The sequence below is a fragment of the Ischnura elegans genome, chromosome 1, assembly GCF_921293095.1.
Source record: "Ischnura elegans chromosome 1, ioIscEleg1.1, whole genome shotgun sequence".
NCBI lineage: Eukaryota > Metazoa > Arthropoda > Insecta > Odonata > Coenagrionidae > Ischnura > Ischnura elegans.
The window spans coordinates 65661975-65687496 of record NC_060246.1 but is presented as its reverse complement, the minus strand read 5'-3'; the positions used below and the strand labels follow the sequence as shown (position 1 = coordinate 65687496).

Below are 25522 nucleotides of genomic sequence, written 5' to 3'. Positions count from 1 at the left end.
GCTCGTTGTCAGCGAGTAGTTTTAAAAATACCCGAACAGTGGCGCTGCTCAATACTGCACCTAAAGGGGCGGTCCCTTTAAATTTAATAATGCAAATATTACATCGTTTATTATATTCATCACGAGCTTAAAATATTATTCGTGACAAATATGAATGTCTTCATTTGATAATAATTTTTTAAAATAAAATATTGAAGACACTGGTAAAAATTGCAAAAAAATACCAGGTTCCTCAGAGATAATTGCATAAAATAAAATTGAAAAGAACAGGGAATGACGACTTAAATTACGCATATATTGCACATACAAGAAAAAATAGTATAAAAGTCTCGAAACTCTTCTAAAGTGTAGTTAGCAAAATTTTGAACTGTCGATTACTTTAGCTTTCTCAATGAAATTGGCAGAAATATGTGCCTTGTAAACAGTAAACATGGGGGTACCCGGCAAAGGACAGCTGCCCCCCCCCCCAGAAGCAAAAGTAAATTTAGTTAAAAACGACATTTTTGAAAAAAATGTTCTTCAAATTCAAAGAAAGTGACATTAGTATGAAATATGTAATTTGAAACGCTGTTATAATTTTATTGAAAATTTGGTTTCTTAACCTTTTCTGTATTATAACTTCAATGACCATAGCTTGCCCCTGTCTAGTTTTGATCCTGGGTACGCCCTTGACCATAAACCCAACTCTTGATCTACAAAACTTGAATAATTTAGACCAATGACTTAAATTCATCATAGGTCATCATATTTTTTGTTGCTTAAGTATTATTTTTTTCAAATGAGTGACAAATGATAACTAAGTAAGCAAAAGTTCTGGTCTCTAGTTAACACGTTGCGTACCCCTATTGAAAATTTCTTATAAGTCTTACAGAAATTCTTATAAGAATTCTGTAAGACTTATAGTATTCTGTAAGTCTTACAGAATTCTTATAGGATTCTATAAGTCTTACATATTTCTTATAGGATTCTATAAGTCTTACAGATTTCTTATAGGATTCTATAAGTCTTATAGAAATTCTTATAGGATTCTATAAGTCTTACAAAAATTCTTATAAGAAATCTGCATTTCTTATAGAATTCTACAATAATGCTGCGCAGGTCGCATACCTTTTAGGTTTTTATCCAGCAGGCGTGTCACCATAACTTATGTTGGCAATTGATAATTATTTAAGGAATTCTACATAGGATAATTTTTGGAAATTATGTATAACTCTTTTTTAAGTAATGTTCTGCTAATTTCCTGGTTTTTTTCAGCATGGTATTTGACATAAATGGTTCCAAGAAGCGGAGGCTTCTTTAATGCGACTTGTTAGTATATATAGCTGAGGGCACATGAAAAATTGTAGACTTATAAGATCTCTCTGTTTCGAGTCTACAGATTACTTGACCGATGGAAGTTCGATATGGGCCATATGAATAACCACGATGTATACTACGATTGCATACGTTGCAGGATACTGTTCACATGGTTCCCTAGCAACCTAACAACCAAAACTTGTTTGTTTGTTAGGTTGCTAGGGATTGCTTTTATATGTTAATCATTCACTATGTCTTTGTGATAGCAGTTTAATAAAATAAGTCGTGTGCTTCTAACCAAAATAAGGCATTGACCTCATTTGGTAAGTATTAAAAAACTGGCATTCCTAAAATTATGTTACCTTAAACAGATAGTTTCGTTGAATTTTAAACTTTTCATCATTAATTTAGATAGACATGTATATTTTTCAGATTGTGGCATATCTAACATAAGAAGAAGTTTTAATGAAAACGGTGTTTTAATGGACAAAGTGAGTGATTTAGTCGTCTCTGAAGAGAATGAGAATGAATTTGAATGAGTATGCCAACATCTGCACAGTTATAATTTTATGGAAAATACATCAACTATTATTCTCAATCAGTGTTTCTGTGATTCCTATTAATTTCCCTAAATCTTGCAATTATTGTTAGCCATATTCTACATATCCTTTTCTCCAAAATGGCATCAAATTCCATTTTGCTTTGCTTATTTCTTTCATTATCTATCCAAATCTGTATGTAGAGGTCTCATTCTCTCTGGTATCTCTAATAAACATTGCTCATATGCATTTGATTTATCAAATTTTACTCTTCCTTCCCATATAATTTCTTGAAGTACCTATCTCCAGTGGAACTTGAATTTTATTTCATTTGCTTCTTCAATTTTCCAGGTTAAATCATATTCCATATTGCAATTCCTGTATCTTTCATTGCTTAATGATTGCCAAAGTTGTATTCAATTATCAGTCCATCATTCTAGGCTATCGTTTGTTTCATTGATTTTAGTTTCTTTTAGCATGTGGGGACATTAACCCTATACAGAACACATGCCCTGAAAGACCTCTATGGTATCTCGCCTTGTTTGACCAGCCAGGTGAACTTTACAGAGCTTCAATGTCCTTTTTGATGTACACTGATGATAGACATCTACATTTGGTTCATGGGAAATCATTAGGTTTGCTGTATAAGATATAGGCGTCTACATTTGAGTTGAATTAGGTATAATGCTAACTTTGTACTCTCAGTAGGGATGTAAATCTTATGTAGCTTTTTATAGAAGTTTGCGCAAGTGTTTTAAGCATGTTGATATGATATTTATAATAAATATTTCCATCAGAAAATTTGTTATAAATAACATTTTGTAACTGATAGTTAGAAGAAATTTTCTTATAAGAAAAATTCTTATAAGAAATTTTCTTATAAGAAATATGCCCAATTTTTGATAAGAAATTTTCTTATAGAAAAATTCTTATAAGAAATATGCCCAATTTCTGATAAGAAATTTTCTTATAGAAAACTTCTTATAAGAAATTTTCTTATAAGAAAAATTCTTATAAGAAATATGTCCAATTTCTGATAAGAAATTTTCTTATAAGAAATTTCCAATAGGGACGGATGGCAAGAATTCTTGTCAATATTTTCCCGAACGTTCCGGACAGATGACAAAGATTCTCGTCATTTAGGCGCGTCAACCTAAACAACTTTAAAGCGTACAATACGTATTCGTTAGTACGTTTTCAATTGTTGTTCGTTATTCATAATGAATTGATGCATCATAAAGTTTGATTGGGTAAAGTTATATTCTAAACATTAGCTTTTTAACCATGTTTAAACCAAAGGCATTACGCCCTAATAGGCACATATTTCCAATCTCAGCGTTCCTTGGAATTTATAAACCCCGGTACGCAACGTGTTAAGATAATGGTCTAATCTGATTCAAATCTGAACTAATTAGCTCGGTAAAAAGGTCATACTTTCAAAAGAAAAATAAATCCTATGGATCCTCCCCTCGGCAGACCTATGACATTTCTTTTTGGGGCAAGTTTAAAACCATAAAAAAATTTGGGGGGTGGTGGGGTGGGAGGAGGTTCAATGGGAGGAGGGAATGCATTTTGGGAGGGTTCATTTGGATGGGGAAGACCTCAGATTGTTTCTTCCTAAAATTTCAGTGGGTTTTGAATGCCTTCACTCCCCCTCCCACTTGCTAAGTACTTCTCAAGGGGATTTCAAGCTTTTGGTTTCAAGGTTTTGAAGTCCGAAGGTTTGGGTGGAATAGCCACAGCATTAGGGCTATTCCATGCATCTTTACCCATGCATCTGGCAGTGGCGGATACAGATGGGGGGCGCAGGGGGCGCGCGCCCCCCCCTTGCGGGTCCGCCTGTATTGCCGAACATTGCAAAACCACAATTGTAACTTTTTATATCATAAGATGGCATTGTGTTTTACATGTTTATAATCACTTTAAATAAAATTTTCATATACTTTGCCTGTGACTTGATCATCTTTTATTACGATAAAAGTAAAGACAACTCAAGATATGTTGCGCCCCCCCCTTGAGTTTTTTCTGTATCCGCCCCTGGCATCTGGGCATATAATATGAATGTTCCTTGACAGGTTTTACATATGTATGCTAAGGCATTTTGTATTTCAATTGTTTTGCGACTGTGGTGTCAATTGAGTGGTATAGTGGAAAAGGGGGCACACTGCCACTCGGATCACCTCTATCAAGACAACCTTTTATCACGGAAAAGGATCCAGGCGGACCCCTCAGGTACTGCTGCACCTCCAGGGAATTTTTGAAGAAATTCCAGAAACGTAGGGCTTCACATAGGGCCTTCGACACCACAGGATCCTCCTTCTTCTACGATGGCTCCAGCTATCAGTGGGGAATGATGTGCTGCTGACTTCTGAAGGAAAAGGACACCTGCCAAGTCAGGGGATACTTCCTCTCCTTCCTCCTCCAGGGGCAACTTGCTGAGGATATCTGCATTTCCATTGTGGAAGCCAGGTCTATAAAATTTGACAGGAAAAGACACCAAAGGAGCACCCATGAGACATAATGTCTGGCAAATATGTACTTCCTTTGTGGATTGAACATTCCCACCACTAGCTTGCTATCACTGTATATAGTGAATATTCTTCCCAACAGGTATAGACCTATAAAATTTTATAGAGACACCAAATATAATAGCCAAGGCTTCCAAGGTCCACTTGCAAGTAGTTTTTCTCGGTGAGCTTCAATGCGAGGCAGCCAAAAGCAATGGGTCTCTATCTGCCCCTTTGGGAATCATATGAGTTATCACTGCCCCATTACCGTGGGGAGATGTATCCCCAGCAATGGTACATGGGAGATATCAGGATTAAAATGCACCAGTACTGCTTTTTTCCCTGCATATTTTACATACCATAAAAAATCAAATGATTTGATGATCTAGGCGAAGGGTCTTCATCCTGCAGCCCCCAAAGAAAACATTATATCATGCCACACAATATAAAATATATATTGACACACTTATCAAAAATAAACGATGTCAAAATCACATTAATTGATTGAACTTTTCAACCAATCAGGATTATTCACTTTGAAATTATATGTTCTTTCACTATTGGTGTGGTGGTAAAGTGACATAGAGCATTTGTGGCCCTCCGAACGAAGTGAAATTGATTTTTGGCCCTTGAGTTAAATTAAGGTTGAACACCCCTGATCTAAGCAGTTAATTGTAATAAAAAAATCATAACATCAAAAGTATGATGAAGATATTGGAAGTGCGAAAGAAAGTGTTTACCAGTTGGAAAGAGTTGCTGACAAGTCCTCTGAGTATGAGTGCAGCCATAAGGGTGGTAAAAAGTTAGATAGAAAGTGAAGTAAAGCATGACGCAGAGCTGTGGACACTGGAGAAAGTGGGACTGAAATAGGCTTGAAGCAATCAAAATGTTAGAATTGGGGAGGGTGAAGAAGGTGAAGTGACTAGGGGGTTAAAAGGATATGAAAGAACTTACCATGGTAATGCTAAGCAATGAGGCCAAGTAGGGACTAAAGGCCTGATGAGTGGTGAGGATATATTGAAAGAGAAAGATTCAGTTGACACAAGTAGCCATGGATGACCTCTTTCAACAATGGTTCACATAGAATCCAATTTGCATTACCTTCGTTATGATGCATTCACCCCAATAATATCTCATAATGCTTGAGGTGTTGCCTGCATTCAAGGACAATATCTCAAAATATTGAATTCCAAATACTTGCAAGGGCATACCAGGAATGAGGAGTATGTAAGTCAAGTGGGTCAAATGCTTGGCTTCTTGTGGCAGGTTCTCCAGTTCAGATACCAGGTGAAGACTATATGGATACCCCCAAACAAGAACCTTGGGGATGAAAGGTGGATCAGAGATAGGAATCGAGACTCGACTACAATTGCATGAAAATTCACAGGCCTTTGGCTAAATCTGTAGCAACTAGTGCCCTCAACTATTCCAACAAAGCTACGGGTTGCGTCACTGAGTGAGATATAAGGGGTGCATTCCAATTCTTGCTTTGCCACATAATTCCATTGAATGAAAATTAAACTTTGTTTAACCACATAAATATTTATTTGATCACGACCGTCCAGTTTTTAAATTTAGTTTCCAGTGTAATTAAGTAAGTTTTATTCAAGTAGTTATTGGTAAGTATTATTTAAGTAATCCAGTTTAATACCAATTTTTTCTATGGGTATTAGAGAGAGAAATATGAAGTGAATGGGATCATTATGAGGAATCTACCAATGAACTATGTGAGTCTTTGCTCAGGTAATTATTCGTCATCCCTTATTAAATTGAGCCACAAAAATTTCACTCCTTAGTAAATAGGAAAAAATTCAAATACATAGTTTGAAAATATGTATAAGCACCTTATATTTAGCCTAATGAACCAACTGAGTTACAACTGAGTCACAGACTAACTGCAATACGATGGTACATCGATGACTTATAGGCCTGCTTAGAGCTTCACAATGTCCCAGGAAAAAGCAGTAACTGTACCTATATGTTAGTCTTCCATGCACCCAATGAATCATTGGAGCCCCCTGAACACATGCCCCATAGATTTTTGTCCTCTTTCCTCCTTAAAAGGGCTTGCCAATGGCAACCATCAATTAAGTGAGGTTTTATTATCATCTAAAAAACAAATTTTAGGTGAAGAAGGAGTAAGGGCACTATATACATACTAATTGTAAGATGAAAATCACTAGTTCAGTCAGAATCTGATTTTCACCTCACTTAACTACTTTTAAGATTTTGGGGGATTAGGTAATTTCAACATTAAAAATTTTAGGGATCTGATGAAGAGATGGAAAATATGACTCTTATAAGTGAATGATACCTCACCACACAGCTCACATTCTTAAGTGGCCCAAGCTCTATAACTCCATGGAGTACATAGTTTTAGTCTTGCAGAGGGGATGATCAGGGACAGGATATGGAAAGAAGAAGAGAAAAGGATGATGAGGGATGGGGTGGGGGTAGAGGAGGGGAGAGTTGGGCAGGAAGATATTTGAAGGAAGTGACCAACAGCTTAGTCATTTGCTTAATAAAGGAAGAAAGGATAGAGAGAGAGATACCCAAAGTAGGCATTAGCCTGTTCTTAATGAAAGGTACAAAGTGGACCACAGAGCAGCATCCCATCCGACAGAAGGAATGCTATTCTTTAACCCTTCTGCAGCGGCTCTCTCTCGGGAAAGCTACTCTTCACATGTGGCGGAAAAGTGAAGGGCTTCATGTCACGCTACAGGAAGAATGAAAAGGTAAGTTCACATTAGCCTACTGAGTGATCGTACAAGGTATGTTTGCAGCAGCAAAAGGGTTAAGTACCCTCCACAAAGCACTCAAGCAGGGATTGGGCAAATTCTGAAAAATATGTACCAATACCACGATTTGAACATGGGCTCACAGGACAGAGAGCCAGTAGCGGATACAGAAAAAACTCAAGGGGCGGGCGCCAAATATATCTTAAGCTGCCTTTACTTTTATCCTTATGACAAATAAATGGCATCCCTTTAAGAAAGATATACTTAAACTGATTAGAGACATATACAATGCCATCTTATGATATAAAAAAGTTACTCTACAATGTCAGGCAATAGGGCGGCCCCGCAAGGGGGGAGCACGCGCCCCCTGTCCCCCCCATACGTATCCGCCACTGCAGAGAACTATCACTCTAGCCACCACCCCAACCCAAACATTGGGAGAGTTGTGAGATAGAGGAATAAGAGTTTGGCAGAAACCATGCAGCCACGGCAATCAAAACTAAAGTAAGCATAAATCACCGTGGGAGGGTCCTACTAAAGGCCATACAGATCTAAGTATTATCTTAATTTTGTAAATATGTATATAGTGGTAAAAAGCTGTTGCACCTCATATGCTGATTCTTATACTCTTAATTAAAATTTGATGACCAAGGTGATCTGTATTTTATGTTATCATATATGCCATACCAGGGTATTTAAGTTTTCAAGGAAAGTTTTAATAATATCAATTCACAATGATTAAAATTTATACATATAGCTTTAGGATCCATATCCACATCAACTGAGTGGTGAATTCAAGTCTGATTTTGATTCATGATGTGGATAGAAATTAGTTAAAATTCACGGAATGTTTATTTTATAAAATAATCATATGAAAATTAGTATAAATTAATAGAATTATAAGATTAATCCTGAAAAGAATCTCTGACAACAACCTCATCACTAACAAAGACGGACGTGTAATAGGTAATTTCATCCAACCAAAAGAATTAAAAGAAAAAAACTCTTGGTTACTTATGCTTATATCTGCTCATAAATCCTAACTTGTATTCAAAAGTCTAAATGTCAATTTTGAAGGCAGAGATTTTACGTTGCACTTATGATTTTCTCTGAAGTGACCACTTACAACTTTCACGAATAATGGGCGGGTGCTTATCAGTCACTTCTCATCCATCGGGTGATACTCTATGTAAAGAAATATTTTTAGTGGTCACCATTGGAGAAAGTCTTTGAGGAACATGCTAAAAATGAGCAGCCAAGAATGAATTCTAAGCTAATTCACCAACTCACCAACCAAATTCACCAACAATTTTATCGAAAATTTTTAATTTTTATAAGTTAAATGGTTTTTTCATCCTTGTAAAGGGAGTGCATATGAAAATGAATGGCTACAAGTCCCAAACAGGAGAGAAGTTTGAGTTGCATTTATTTCAGAGGGTTAAGCATTCCCTACTGTAAAAATGCCTCTCCTCCTTGGGGGTTATTCCACACTCCCCGGACCCAGATTGTGACCCTCCTCCCCAAATTTGATGCTGAATCCCCTCCTACTAAAACCTATAACTAACTCATGTCTAGCATTTAAATAATCTTAGAAATTGAATATCAATTCACTGCAGGTAATATTATTATTCAATATGTTAATTTACCCGAGCACTTAACTGCCATTTGCCCCTGCATACCCATGGTAAATTTACTATTTAAGACCATGAGGTTAAGATACACAGAGGAGATTGAAAACAACCTTCCAAATATCATTGCATCCAATAACAGTGGCGCAGCGAGGGGGTGGTTTTGGGGGATAAAACCCCCCCCAGAACTCAGAGAAATTTTTAAGTTTAATCCATTTTACTTAATTGGATTGATATTACTAATAGAATAGTGTAAGGATGAATAAAATATCCCTCAGAAAGCAGTAAAAATCACCAGTTTAAACTATTTATCTTAAATATTCCGCAATTTAATAATCTTGCACCTACCGCTTATCCTGGTGGGTATGCTATACCCCACACACCCCGGTGTTAGTTGCACCTAAACCCCCCCAGCCTCAATTCCCAGCTGCGCCCCGGTGTGGATATAACCTTAATTGGGTGAGCAGGATAGTAGACAAAATAAACAACAACAGAAGTTGATTTGAAATGAAATGTACATTTATTTGGCAATATCTTGGTACTCAATAAAAATGGCATCCACTGTCAATGGGTCATCCTTCAAATACATTAATGTATGTGGGGGTGTATTTTGTGTAAGTGGAGAGAAAAAAGTTTACGCAAGCTTCACTGTCTATATAAACAGATAAATATTCCAGCCAACACAATTTTTAAAAATCTTAACATACAGGGATGGGTCTACTATCAAGGTTCTTACTAATGGAGAGTGAGGGAGGGGGAGTAGTTGGCCATAGAATGAAGGGCTAATTCACATTTCTATGGTATGGACACTGTACAAAAATGAGCAGCTGACACCATGCCATTGTTTTTTTCTTAGAAGAGACAGAGAAACAGAGAGAATAGGAGGACATTACTAAGTCTACAGACACAAGTTGTGATTGATATATTCCTTCGTCTTTGAACCAGGTCATTGTCCAATCAACGTCTTCACCTTCATTCACAATGTATCAAATAAATCACTCTTTCAATAATATCTACAGTTCTTGATCCGAGGGGAATTTAGAATTGTGAAAATTTCATGTTTTTCTTCACACTATACACTACTATAAATGTCCAGTAAACAAAAATCCCAGAGACAGTACTGATCTCTCATATATTTTGTTGCAGCCACTTTGGCCAATTGCTTCTTATTTCTTGTTTTTTTCATATATAATGATATATAGATAGAAGCATTACCAAAACAAACAGTAATAATCATGTTTCTTATTATTATCATCATCAACAAACCAAGTACAACTATTTGATGAACACCACTGATGAGTCATGCCTCACAATTTTAAATCTTCCGCTCCCATGATAATACAAACATGCTGTAAAAACTCTACAACCATCATTTCTTTTATATTCTCTCCATACATAGCCACATGAACTAAAAATATACACTTCTGAATAAGGGATAGTTTTGTCCTTGTGACACTTTAAAGGAGAAAAACTCCATGTCCTTTTTGGAGATAAGGATGAAAATGGTAGTGAGATCAGTTTGCAGAGAAATAAGATATAGAAAAACAATCTTCTCTTTGAAAAACAGAAGCTAATTTCTTGCGGGTGGGGGGGTCACATCATCAGAAGGCATCATAGTAAAAGATCTGCTCATCTAAAATAACACATTCAATATGATATTCAACAAATTTCTCATTAAGCTCTCTCTTACACTCTAGATACGCTAGGACCAAAGAAATGACCACAACTCATATGTGCTTGGCAAGACGTCCAGCTTAGGAGACGAACAGCAGTATAATGAATCAATTCAAAGAGCTTTTGAATGTTACAAAGGTAAAATACAGAAACTCAGAGCTTGTTAAATACATATGGTTAATGGAGGGTTAAATTTGATTTGAATGTAAATCAGTGTGAGTTTTGCATAGGATATATTTTCCCCTAAATAGTATTTTCTTTCCTTTCACAGTAGGTATTACATGTTCCCAAAACTGCTCTGATGTGTAGAGATGGTCCCACCAGGCCAGAGGATATAGCCATAAACAGTATGCCATTTTTACTACACCATACGCCCCCTCCATATTATGCATCTCTCCCTCTTCCCATAATCCTTCCTCCCTCCCAGGAAACTCTCATCCCTCTGTTTCCTCTTCTTCATTTTCTTTAATGCTTTGAATGAGGAGTCCATACCACATTCAATGGCAATCGACACGGAATTTGTCCATTGGCCAGCATGAAATAGAAGGCAGTGCGCAAATTCTCTGGGGGAGCTCAGAGGAGGCTCATTGGGTACAGCAAAAATGAGAGGGGGTCGTGAGAGGGAGGGGTGGGGCCGGAAAGAGAAATTAAAAAATATATATATTTATGATTATGGTAACTACATTTTTTTTGACAGTCCTACAGAATATCCATTGACAAAAAGAATGAACAGATACAATTGCCTCCGAAAAGTTTCATATTTTTTTCCTCTTGGCTCTTTTCTTATTTTTTTTCTTTCCTTTTAAGCTTCTCATCACTGGAAACCTGACAGTTAGCAGAACATTGCATCCCAGTCTCGCCATCACTTGTCTTCGAGCACACACTCTCTTCCCCCACAAACTCCATTCTACAACATCTGATAATCCAAAGAGGAGTCACATTTTTTAATGGATATAAAATTTCCTAAATTTCACGGCTTCCAACACCAAAACTAAAATTGCACCAGATACCTCTCCCTCGAAAATCTCAACTTTCGTGTTTGAATCCCCCGCATCCTTTCCCTTTGTACCCCCTACAACCTCAGTAGAAAACAGTGGTTCAGGAGGGTAATGAGTCCACATGCATTTCTTGCACAATTTCTCAGTAGTCCTCGTTCACAATAAAGTTAACTTCTTTGCCCGAAGAACATTAATATAGTAGTTGGTTCTCTGTTTTAATTTTCTTATTATATTTATATATAATAATGTGTATCATTTTAATTATTATTAATATTATTACTTTCACAACTAAGCAACAATACTGTTTTTATGAGTGTATATATGTAAAATACATACTATTTCTTATTTTTTTAGAAAGAAAAAAAAACTCACACATTAGGAAAGTGTTTCATTTTTCCACGGAAGGCATTAGAGGAAATGCAAGGAATTATTGGATTGGATAAGGAAAAGATCAGGAATGGCTGTTTCTGACTCCACTTAGTTATCAATTGAATTGGATAATATTACACTATTTAGTCTCCATTTAGTCAATTCTTTCTTTAATGCCTTCTAAAACAAAAAATACTGGACATTGAAATGGACAAAAAACAATGAAACACGATGCTCAAAACATCGGGAATAGGAGTGCGAAGGGTTGGGAAATAGGTGGGACTAAGGCAATTTCATAACTTGAAGCCTGACACTACCTTCTCACACACAAATTATACTGCATTCAACAAACCATCAGACTGGTGTTGACTCAGAGCTATAAGACCATAGATTATGGGAACAAGAAAATGTAACAGGTTATCTGTATGGGGAGAGCTGGATGACTTAACTGCATTCATTAACACATGAAAAGGTTACAAGTAATTATTTCACTCAATTCACAACTTCTGCTGCCCACACTTTGTATATCATGGAAAAGACTCTTTACACAGTTTATGTCCACTTTTTGGACAACAATTTCACCCTACTGTCCTGCCTCTCGGTCTTTCCCTGTCTCACTCTTTCCAGGCAAACTCTGTTAGCCACAACATGGTAGCTCCTTAGGACACAGATGAAAAGAAATTACGCTAATCTGAAGGAATGAAAATGCATTCATACGGATATATAAATAAGCTATAGTATAACAAATAAATTAAACAGCATTAATTCTTCTTTCACTGTTTCACATCCTCTTCTCACTCATTCCATCGGTCATATCATGAGGTGTGCGGCATCCAGGAAGGGATCTCCATCGAGATGAGGAGGGAGGGAGGAGGGGGCAAGAGGCCAATTCGGGGATTTTCTTTCGAAAGGAACAGAGAATGACATTCTGTCACATGACTAGACTCATGAGTGACTTAGTTCTTACAATTGTGCCAACAATAACCCTTTGATGTTGTGATTTGCACTTCAGTATTTCATGACATAATGACAGACAGTGGAGAACAAAAAAGGTACAAAACAGCGAGTCAATGTTTTACATTAAAAGCTCATGGAATGAGAAACTTGTAATATACAATTTTGGACACATTAAATTATAAACAAATTTAAGAGATTTTGTAGGCTCCAACAAAATATCATTCAAACGTGTAGGTACATATTTTAACAAATGGCTTCTCGTAATCCTATAAACATGGTAGCTTCAGGTAACAAGTCAGCAATTAACATGCAATTTCAAGCTGAAGCGGTGAATAGGTAGTATTGCTTGACTGAGATGATTGATTTCAAGGCTAAATTAGTCACAAAACAGAGCTTGCAATTATACCTCTGATACATAATTGTCAAAGTTTCATAACTCCTGCTACCACCATAGAATGGGAGTATACTTAAAAATTGATTGTGAATATATTGAAAATGTGAAGTAATAAATCATTTAAGGTCATCCAAAATACTGATATGTAAATGTTATTTTTTTGTTCTTTCATTATTTCTCCAATAAAGTAGCAATTTTACAGTATTTTAAATGCCTTTATAAAAGAAAAGCACATTGTGAAACTAGGAAAAGATCTTCAAAATTCAAAACTACCCCTCACAAAAGTTAAATTTTGAGCTTGTGTGCAAGAAATTATGGAATTTAGCATTTTTAGATAGCTCCTCAATGCAACTGACATCAATTCTTGCTTTGGCTTAACATATATTCACAGCCATGGTTGATTTGGCTCCAATCCCATATTAATAGTGGCCAACGTCAGTTTCTGGCATCAAAGCCTTTCTCAAAACTTTGAAAATCCTCCGGCATGTGAAGCTGGCAGTTATATAGGACACGCTAGATTGCTGCAAACATAACTACATCATCCCCATTCGAATCACAACACTCAACTTGAGGTGCAGGCTGTAGAGATAAATAGACAGCTGTAGGAAATAATGGCATTAAATAAACAAAATTAAGCACTTAAACTTTAAATTCTCTCATTAGAATCCCTAATTTTTTTACAGCTGTGCACCTAACTCAGGTCCCAGTTAATTCATCTTGGAGCTGCATGAATAGTTGTTGAGGTGAGAATGTATTGAAAGGAATACTTTGGCTGCAATAATGGAAAGAAATGGGTAAAATGGAGGCTAAGCTGGAAGAGCGCGAACTGTGAATCGCCTGCGACAAGTATGCGTCCTCCTACAATCCTCTAAAAGTCAATAAAAATAAATATTGTAGACTTTCTACTGAACATTATTTTTATCCTTTCCGGTGCTCTTTGTTTGGTCCACAGCTCTATTACTTCTTTGGTAAACATGACAATGAAGAATGATTGTGTGATAAATCCCCATGTTAAATTCATTCCCCTATCCTGTATTTTGTCCCAATAGCACGCAAAAAATTTCATTCTCACATGGGAAACAACCAACTAACCTTTAACAAATGGGAAGATGTTAAGGAACAAGTACTGGGGGAGGGCAGGTAGAAGGAGGAGAAAAAAGGCTTCTGGTGATGGTGGAGGGGTAACTATGCTCAATATTACGTTATTCACAGTTTATATGGGGAAAAACTATTTTTCCCCTCCCCCTCACCATTAAATACCTAATTAATCAATTCCTCAGCGATTTTTTTCAACCAAAAACTCACTCATTCTTTTAACTGGCAAGAGGAGGTAGACTTGGCAGGTTTTGCTTACCGAGGCATTTTCTTAGATGGCAAGTTCCGAACCGTTGATTGTTTCGTTAACAGCGTCAAATATTTTACTTGATAAACTGCTACAACTTAGTTTTGGAAGCTATTTAAATTGAAATTTCTGAAGTGAATATTGATAAGGATTAATGATGATTTAATTTGAAAAATACAATTCATTTTGATATGATGGGAATATAAATTAAATGTAGTCTAGCCGATCTTACTTTATCTTAACAAGGATGAGGAAACATCACGGACCACTAAAACATTTTGTAATGCCATTTAGCTTCTTCTTACAAACATTTGAACACTCCTGGTTTTTGTAAGTTGTAGTTGAGGTGGCCACTAAGGAAGCTAAAAAGAACCAAGTGAAGAGACAGGTCGTTCAAACGGAACAACTCGAGCAATGACACATCATCCTTTGTGCCTCAGTGGCAACCTTCAACAGAGTTAGCAGGCCTCCCATGCCTTCTCTCTAAGGATCAAAGCAGGCTCCATCCTAACTGTCGCCTAGCTACTACATCCCAGGCCAAAATTTTCTGCAGAAGGCAGTCATGGCAGCAAGATTTACTGTAATTTTCGTCAGCATAAAGATTGCATTAACATTACATCTGCTCCTTGATACTAATCTTGCAAGCATTTCTATCTTACCTCTTTTATACACATAATCCCATGGCTGTTCCCTCAACTTCCCCATTAGCTCAGTGGTCATTCACTAGTCCACTCTTCCAAATTGCCCACATAAAGCTAATTAACTCTCACACACTGATTTCTTTCTTTCAATTCAAGGAAACATTCCCACTTCCCTCAATGGCTCATAACCTATCATTTTCTTTACAATGATAACTCTCACTCCGCCAATTTGCCAATCTCACATGCATTTGTTTGCAGCCCACCTCCTATCCCTTATCAAAATCCTCACTCTTCCGATAGGCTCTTCCAACCATTGACCACATTCACCTTTTGACCAGCTCCTAAACAAGGCCATACACTGTATAACACTGATCAAAAAGCACAATCTTCCCATATTGATAAATCTGCCATGTTCTCTCTTTAACATTGAGTTTAAAGATTATTCAGCACATACTCCTCCTTTACAGTTCATACATGATATACCCGTCACAGGAATACCTCATGCCCATTCACACCATCATGAACATACCTTGGCATACAATAACCATCTAACTTGAATCTGCAGCTTGTCCCTTGATTTCCACCCATCCGAATTCATGCCAAGCACCATGACTCTGCTCGGCATGTTATGGGTCCTCTGCCCCCTCCTGCCTCGCATTCCATGCTTCCTCCTCTCAAGACAACGCAAACCATAACTCCCTCCCACTCCCTTTCCACCCGCCTCTATCTCTACTTAGTAGAGCCCACATCCTCGCAGGTTGTTAGCAATAATAACATCAGTGACAGCATCAAACACAAACTGGATATTATTGGTGTCAGTGGCACAGGTCATGTGGCAGTAAATCTCTTTGGTAGTGGACTTGTTCTTTGCCTCGAATTGGGCCTGTATGTAGGCTGCTGCTTCCCCATATTCCTGAGCTCCTGGAAATCAAATGGAAAGAGGAATGAATCAACAAGATAAAATCATTACAACAATTTTAAATTTCATAACTCAGATTGTGAGGAGATAATATTAACAGTAATATTAACCCAATTGTGCCAAAGGTTTGAAAAATGCAAATTTTACCCTGATTTTTTCATATTTTAGGTAAAAATACACATGAAAACAATATCTGAAAGAAAAAACAATGTATCTCTTGCCAATTATTAATTACGAGGTGTTCCAAAAATGGAACACTAGGCAAATCCACTACCATGACGTACTCAATGATAACAAGCAAATCAATTGATTCAGACATTATTAACTCACCATTAAGAGTGATATCCAGGTGAACATTTAACATGCAAGGATATATGTATTGCATTTTTTACATTGAAAAGTGGTATTTTTGTGACATTGGACACAGCGAGTTTGCTTTCCTTGCTTTACAATCGTATGATTCATGCCGTCATGACATGAGTCAAGGTTATAGATGGTCTCCCTTTCCCACTAGGCTCAGCAGTATTACCATATGTCTCAATATAGTGACAGGCCACAAGGCAACGAAATTCAAGAAGATCCATGGGTTTCAAATCATTTATTTTATGCAATTGCCACGCATTTTGTAAAACCAGCTCAAAGCAGAATAACAGAGGGCTCGAGTACCATTTCTTTCCACGGATTGATGCTCGATACTTGTCAATATATTCATTACTATTCACGCCTTTACTTGCTTCATATAAATGGAATATTTGACAGGATGAAAAGGAATAAGCATTACCCGGGAAAAACCCTCTAGTCACCAATATGGCAGGTGTGGGAGGGTGGCTGGCCACTCTGTGCAGGACAAGTGCATAGCCTGAACACTTAATACAATAAACTTTCTGCTCAAAAGAAAAGGCAAAGAATATTGTGTGCAAGCAGCCGCACTTCGCTCATTGATTAGTGTTCATGACGTCAATATGACCCAGGGGGCTTGGTCCCAAATGGAAGAGTGCACAGGGTGACTCATATGTTTTCATCTCTCTGTTCACAATTGATCAGTTGGTTATCGATGTATTTTTTCTTTCACTGAAATGGAAACTGATTATAGCCAAGACATAGCATCGTTTCCCTCAGTCAAATTACATCTAATTGCTTACTTGATTTAAAGTTAAAGTGCATATTTCAGTGTGCCTGAATGCACGCATGATAGTAGTGGATTTGCCTAGTGTTCCAAAAATGGACCACTGTTAAATAAAAGCTTATAACTAAAACAAAAAACATTGTTTAAAAATTTTCTTCTTGAAGCACAATAGGTTAACTATTACTGAACATGCACGGGAAAAATGACAAAATTTGGGTGTAATGGCAAATAATTATTAATATAATATTTGAGATGATCTCAGAAAAACTGCCACGAAAAAAAAACCGATATTTCTAAACACACTGGCTGCGATGGGTGGGCAAAAATGACTAATTCTTTGCGCCCCGTAACACAATATCTTTATAAAGAGGTACAGAAAGAAAAACATTACTGGCGTATAATGAGTCGTAGCCATTAAATTAGAAAGTCGCATCAGGTGTTCCAAAAATGGATCACTGGGCATAAATGGGTTAATATTACTGTTAATATTAATATTATTGTTATTAGGTAATCTTATGACCACAAACATGGCCAAGGATGGGGCCACAAACAACTCCCCATAAGATCTAATATTACCTGAGATAAAACTGATTTAGATAAATGCATGTTTTTGATGGTTTCTAACTTGAGAGTACATTTTATTAATAGTAACACCTCCCTGTTATCTTGGAGGTTGGGTGCAGATAACGGAAGAAGATATTATTATAAATTCCAGTTTTTGAGTGATTAAAAAATCACCAAACTTTTATTTTTTTCATATCCTATGATTAATAACAATAAAAACATAGAATACACTTTTTATTTTAAAGAATTCAAAATTTCTGGGACTCTCCATCCTTATCCTGACTCTTGATTTGTATTAGCACTTGGCTAAACAAATGTCTTTATTCCTATTGGCTCCCCTCACGTCTCCATGTCTCCCCCGTAATTCCTGCAAACTTGAAAAGTTGATAGAACCACTTCAGACTATTCTTGAGCTCTTAGCAAGGGAATGCATACAAAATAATTCAAATGGGGATAATTCAATTTTTGAGAGTGAACCCCAGTAATTATACCCAGTATAAATAATAGTATCAATCAAAACTCTAAGGCTTATAATGCCTAGCATTGAACATTTTTAAGTGACACAATTTCAAATTTCAGCCATTAAATTATGGAGCCTGTTCCCACCATCAAAAGCTGTGGTGAAGGACTTTTTGGTCCGACAACACATCTGCATTATTGATTCGTTACATAAGCGACTCCAACTTCTATGTCCAATGAGAATCTATTGATTTTATTGGACCTATTCACCCATCAAAGCTTCACCAAAAGTCTGCAATTGTCACTATTATAATGGGGAATGCAAAATAACATTTAAAAATATTTTCAATGATCACTATAACTTAGAAGTATCCACATAACTGAGAGAACCTGCTATTTACTGCAATTCCAGCTTTCTCTTTTTTCCAACCTTACCTTGAGGCAAAATTCTGGTTCTGTAGTCTTTTGCTCTTCTACAGCAAGTGAGAGTTTCATTATGTTTGTTTTTAAATAGGAAACCTCATAAAATAGAGGATCTATCACTTTAGTGGTATTAGTAAGAGAAGATAGTTTCCCCAAGATAGAATATCTGAAATGGGTAGTACCTATGTATCTATCAACATCACCATGGGATCCAATAATGGTGAACACCCTTTCCTTTTTCTCCATAAACTATTTTTACTTTCCAAATTTTTATTGTCTGACCCTTTTTTTACCTATTAATTAAATATCCCACCTAGGTATGTCTGTCTCCTTTAATGAACTAACTCCTTCATGGGCTGCCACTTACACTTTAACATTACAGACTAAAAATAATGAAGTTTTACCCACCTGCATACTCAACAAAGCATATTGTGAGAGGAGATTTCTTTATCTTCTCCTCAAACAAGTCTTTCTTGTTTAGAAATAGGATGATGGATGTATCTGTGAACCACTTGTTGTTGCAGATGGAGTCGAAAAGTTTTAAACTTTCCTGCATACGGTTCTGGAATGAAAAAATGCAAATTTTAGTTAAATTGATATTCAATAATTATTGATCGATATTATGTGTGATATTATGTGTGATTATAGCGTGATAATAAAAAAAAATAGAGCTATTTACAAGACAGTGAGGTGCAACTGCAACTGAAAAGAAGCAAGATGCCAACTGGTATTTTACCACCACTATAGTGACATAACAGAGGTAACAGGATACCAATTGCCATCAATCACAGTGATGGCATCAAGACCAAAACATGCATTAATATGCAAAAAGCATATGAAAAATATAAAATATTAAACTTATGATAAACCTATTGAAATATTAGATTATGTCGTTATTTCTAATCAGAACATTAAAATGGAATGGAATCACATAGACCAAATTTCAATGCAGCAAAGTAACAATGATTTTTATCATCCAAACTATGCATCTCCATAATTATGTTATGCTGTATTATTATAAATACATATATCGTATGTATTTATCATTTATCATAAATTGTCAATGGAGAGCAAAGAGAGGGGAATATTTTTCGTAGTTATTAAAGTTGACAGAAATATTTACACCACTCCTCTCACACAAATGAGAAAGCTTAATCCTGCACATGGTATCTCATCAGTAAAATGATGGAAAGACTCTGTAACCCACAATTTTATGATTTGAAACATTTTCGAAACATGAATATCTTCAAAATATGCCAGGACATACCGAGGTCAATGACAAAATAAGCCAATATATATATGACATATTTTGTCACATCTCACAATGATAGATACTCCATTATGATTTGTAGGTCTTAGATCAAATTATACAAAACCCAGGGTGCATAACCACCTCATTGCAAAGCATTAGTCATAAAATAATTTTGAGGAAGATCATTTAAGAACTGAGTACATTTTTGATGAGTATACATATACAGAAGAGGTATAATTTTGACTATCTTCAGAAGGAAAGGCGGAGAGGGAAAGGCTTGAACCCCTGGACTACCCTGCTTGCTGCCCCTCATAGATAAAATTGAGAGAGAGCTTTCCGCTCACCACCAGACATGTCAGTTTTCAACACTTCACGTATGGGAAAGAGAGAAAGTATTTTTTATAATTTACAGCATCTGTCATTGAAAGGACTCGATTATGATATAATAAAGTTATGCTCGTACAAATATTTACTGGAAATTCACACAAGACCGACAGCAGAGACATTTTACCCCTGCCTTTGCTTCCAACCTTCCAAAAACTATTTTTTAGTATTGTTAAATGTCGGAGTAAGGGTGGGAGGTTCCAAGTCCTACACAAGAAGAGTTCTACCAAGAACCCCGGACCCCAAATTTCTCTGGATGCCAAAGCGGAATAAGGTCGTCGTTTTGGGAGGGAGGGGGGATTAATTTATTTCCACAGCGCCTTGGTGGTATGCATTACCTCACAGCGATAATGCATCGGAGGTCTGATATGTGCCGACAAGTGGCTTTTAGATACTCATCAATTATTTTTACACATTATTTATCAAGCTGATGAAATAAAAACTTTAATTGAAGAGCCCCCTTAAAGACAACTCAAGGTCTTATCAATGTTTACAGAAATTACGGGGGGGCGGCCGGCCCACCCGCACCCCAGTATACCGCCACTGTCTGGGTGCACTTGAAATCAGGATAGGCATGAATGAAAGTTCAGGGAATTCATCCAAAAATTTTTGACCTTGAACTTCATGAGAACTACGCCAAAATATTTTGTTGATTTGATCGTTTCGTCCACGATGCATTAAAGCTTACTTCACCTTTGGAAATTCACTAGGAAGATCAAGGCAAATATGCACCTAAGAGGAAGAGGCAATGATGCACAAGTACGAATGGGAATAGTCCGCAGAGGCAGTCAGAAGAAAATGGTCGTATTATCTCAAAGGAGCACTCGAGCAGACAAATGCGGTCTGAAGCAAATGTGATCAAGGCTATAAGAAGGTAGTAATCGGTTGGGATGGTATTAGTTCATTTCGAGATAATACCATAAATGCAAGCTATTTGAGAGCTGTTGCACATCATGCCCAGAGAGGCAGGTAGCCAGAAATATGCCTCGGGGAGCAGGTACGCTGTTAGGGGGGGGGAATAAAGGCTAGGGGGGGGTGGGGGGGGGGTTAAGGCACAACTAATACTGGGGGGCAGGAGTGGCAACTCATAAAAAATATTGGGGGGTCCCATACTGGGGGTCTTGCCCCGGGAAATTTTATAAATAGTGAGTTTTAAATTTTTTTTTAGCATCTTAGAAGAGTCATAAGATCAACATTAGAACCCTGAAAACTCGACTCTCGATAACTTGACACTCCGCGGAAAATTGACAAGCCTGACACATCTTTTCCTCCCACCAATATCTAATTTTAGAGGGGCTCGAGCACCCTCAGGCCCCATGGAGTCAGCACCACTGCTGGGGGATATGGAATATGGGAGGTGCGAGTACCCTCCCCAAGAAAATTTTTAAGATAAATGGTTCAAATAGGTGAGTTTAACAGCTTTCTGAGGGATATTTTACTAATCCTTACACTATTCTATCCACATTATTTATCAAATTAAGTAAAATGGATTAAATTTTAAAATTTCTCTGAGTTCTGCGGAGGGTTTATCCCCCCAAACCCCTCGCTGCGCCACTGTCGGGGAGTGCTATAGTGATACGCAGACTACCTATGCAGGTAGTTTTTTTTTTTCAATTCGCACCCATCAAAAAATGATAAATTTCATTGAATTAGCAAGAAATTTAGTTTTTATGGTAAGGATGTTTATAGTCAACGTTGGTTCTTACCGAAACGGACCACTTATCGGTCTATTGTTTTTAATTGCTAATCACAATCCCAGTCGCTTAACGGCTGGTTAGGATAGGTGAGGGTAAAGCTCACCTCAGGCATGTGAGCACACTCTGAGTAGGGGGACAAGGTTCTTTCTCTGGGTCACCTCGCACTTTGGGGATTTATTTTGGGTTGTCCGAAGGCTTCAACCGGGTTTGTTTGAACCGAAGACCCTTCGATCAGCAACCAAGCGCTTCACCCACTAGCCTACCTTGCTCCCCTTCATTGCTAGATCATACCCAAATATCTTAAAAATCATAACAATTGATGAATGCATGACCACAAACATTGATGGAAATAATTTAAGGAGCATATTTGAACTAAAAATGTTATATTTTTTTAATCAATATTATTCACGCAAGAACTATTTCCCACTCAATCATATGTCATTCACACAATTACCCCTTTCCTATACAATTTATCTTGTGTCAGCATCCAAGAAAGAACTTCCGCAAACAAATTATGTAAAACAGCCTTTGTATAAAAATATTGCGGTAAGTGGAAAAAAATAATGATTCACTCAGGCAAAAGATAAAACTCCAGGAGAGGATTTAACAGATTCGAAGTCATGATGAAAAAATCATCAAAATTCGATCAAAGATTCAACAATAGAAAAAGGTAATTAATGTCCACCGTTCTGGGAGAAAGGCATACATATCGGAGAATAATCCGTGAGAAAGAGAACCCATGTACTAATGTCGACGCCCAATATTTCAGAGAATACCAGCACACAAGAAAAGAACTGATGCAATACTTTTTAACTTATGGCATTCTGAACATGAGTGAAAATAAAAGGTAGAAAAAAACTTCAACCTCTAAGATTTAAAATACTTCAGTGTTTTCAAAATTTAGATAAAACAGTTTACACATCTGGAAAGTCTATTGAAAATAACACCACTTAAAAGAAAAACATCATAGCCTTACGAGAAGATAAAGCTAAACTACCCCTCAGTAACGATGTTTAGAGACAAGTTTTCTAATTGTCGCAGTAATGCCAGCATTTTCACGCGTTTCTAATTCTATCTAGAGAAACTGACCGAGACTAGATTCATTCAACGAGCAATATATAGCCCAGCTATGGCCACCTTCACTCGCCTCAGCGCAAAATGACCGAGGGAAAATGTCGTGGTATTGGATAAGTCGTTAACCACAATGTCCCGAGACGGTCGGCTGATAAACACCCATACCGTCGTTCCTGGAAGCGAGTCACGTGCCCGGAGCTGACGCGGTGCCCAGTACTTGCGTGAGCCGAGGAAATATTCGGGCGGGCCTTTCGAGATCGCGCGGGGGACTTTGCAGGGCGACGGTGTATTAGATATTGATAGGGATATCGCGGGGAGGGCGGGCAGTGGCGCCGCGGCCGTGGATGGCGCGGAATCACACAATGGAGAGCGAGATAGAGGAAAGAATGGCTTTTCAAAAATAAAAAAAAAGGAAAACGGTCACTTCTCTCGCGTCAATGTGAGGTAGGGAGAGCAATGGTAGGCTATTGAGGGACACTTCCGACAACTGACTGAGATAAATTACGCTACAAAGAAAAAAGTAAGCACATTTCGAAATAACGAAACCGCCAGCATAAAGCTCAACTGCTCACGATCACATTAAAGTGAGGAAAAAAAATTAAGGCAAAAAATAATCGAGATCGGGGATAATAGCGTTTACTCCGTTTAGATATCACCGATAATTTAAACGAATCCAGGAAATTTGAAACCAAAAGTTGAAATAGAAATGGGCAATATTTTTTTATTTTTTCTTCGACTTTACCGCATAGATATAGCGTCAAAGCATAAAAATGCGTCATGGAAGTGGGTTTTTGATGAGTAAAGATAACCAGGGGTATTTGTGATTGGCTGACCGAAAGATGGTTATTTCGATTGAAAATTTTATTTCCATAAATTTTAACACTCAATAAAGAGGAGGCGTGTCAGACTTTAACTAAAATTTGTCAATAAGCATTTCATTCGCCTACTCTCCCCATTTTCGAAAATAATTATAAAGTTTAGGTTTTATTATTGGCCTCAGCTTTCGGTTACTACGCTGCGATAAAAAATATGAGGCACAGGCATTAAAACATCACAAAAAAAAACGGACGAACTTTGCAATTTTGCAAATATTCAAACGCTTTGCACGATCGAAAGATATTATTCGATTAGAGAAAGTTTTCTTTCATTTTTTTAGGTGCTCAACAATCACAATTATTCCATACAATAGCAACTTTGAATTAATATTTAAACTTTCCAGCACCACCTTACTGCCAAACCACCTTGAGCACTCTCGCATACATATTTACTCTGAGGGTGCACCTTGAGAAGTTTTCCCTTCAAAAAACACTCTCTCCGTCCGTTCGCGAAACTAGACCATCCCCCAATATTGAATGCCACCCTCCTTGCTTCCTTCGCGGCGCCACTACATTATTTTTCTGCGCCTCTCCGCTCTTTGAATTGCCGGTCATTTGTGGTTCCCTCTCACTCCGCGTGAAAGGTAAAACGCTCTCCCGTGTGCCGTGGGAGAGAGAGGCCTTCCCTGCTCCCTGCCGTGTTCTCTCCTCCCCTCTCTCTATCTCTCTCCATCTCCCTCCATTGGTCCTTCCTCCCTTCCCGACGCCTTTCTCCCGCATTGCAGCTAAGGTCGCCTCTTTCGGGGGAAACGGAGAGAACCGGCTGATAAAAATTCTATCTCGCACCTGATCGTCCCACCCGTTCTACAGATTTTTCTCCGATCATTTTCACCGTGGTGGCCCAGCGTGTAGGGCGCTAGGTTTCGAAACCGAAGGATACCGGGCTCAAATACCGGCCGGGTGGTAGCCAGAAATATTTTTGTTGGGGGGTTCATCGGGAGAGGGGATACAGACTTCGGGAAGATTAAGTTGGAGGCAGTACCTATCCTCGATGGGTTTAGGATCAACTTTGCGAGTTTTTTTCGATGTCATAATGAAAGTAAAACGTAGAAAATCTCATGGAATTTTATTATACAAGAATTTTATTTCATCATACGTTTAAAAAAATTATTTCGAATCAAAATATCGAATTTAAATATTTTGTAGTTGCAAAGATAAGGCTATCCAATACCTTTTATTTCTCGCAAATTTTGATCGATTCTTTTTTCGCTTACAAATAACTTGCGTGTTTTTTAAACTGGAAATTTATAACTTTTTCTTTCTCTTACAATTAGACAGCAAAGATTTTGAACTTGATAATAGGAACACAATATATTCCACAGATTTTCATTCAGCACCGTGCGCAGTTTGAATGAATATCAAAGTCGTTGAAACCGCGGTCGATGCAGCATAAAAATCTGTGGAATATACTAAGAATTCACATTCAATATTACATTCTGCACGAAAAATTTTCACCAAGTGACGCCTGAAGGAGTTTATTTCATAAAGAATGGTTTTCAAGGTAAATTTGATTTTAGAGGATTTAAAGGAATATACCCTTCCGCAATATTGGACACCCTAAGTTAATTTTTCACACCGTGAAGAATAGCGAACAATTTTTACAGTACTATTTTCTTGTTATTTACCGAATTTTAATTTTCCTCACACCCAGAGATTCGATACGCAA

At 37.3% G+C, this 25522-nt stretch overlaps 1 protein-coding gene across 1 annotated transcript in view; it reads right to left on the bottom strand.

The window, feature by feature from the left end:
• Positions 1 to 9205: 9205 nt before the first annotated feature.
• Positions 9206 to 25522, bottom strand: part of LOC124162378 (guanine nucleotide-binding protein G(o) subunit alpha) — a 273531-nt gene continuing 257214 nt past the window's right edge. Inside the window, exons 7-8 of the mRNA XM_046538898.1 lie at positions 18983 to 19136; positions 9206 to 16004 (exon numbers count right to left, since the gene is read on the bottom strand). Of these exons, the coding sequence (XP_046394854.1) occupies positions 15817 to 16004; positions 18983 to 19136 (342 nt within the window). The 3' untranslated portion in view covers positions 9206 to 15816. The remainder of the gene's footprint in view (positions 16005 to 18982; positions 19137 to 25522) is intronic.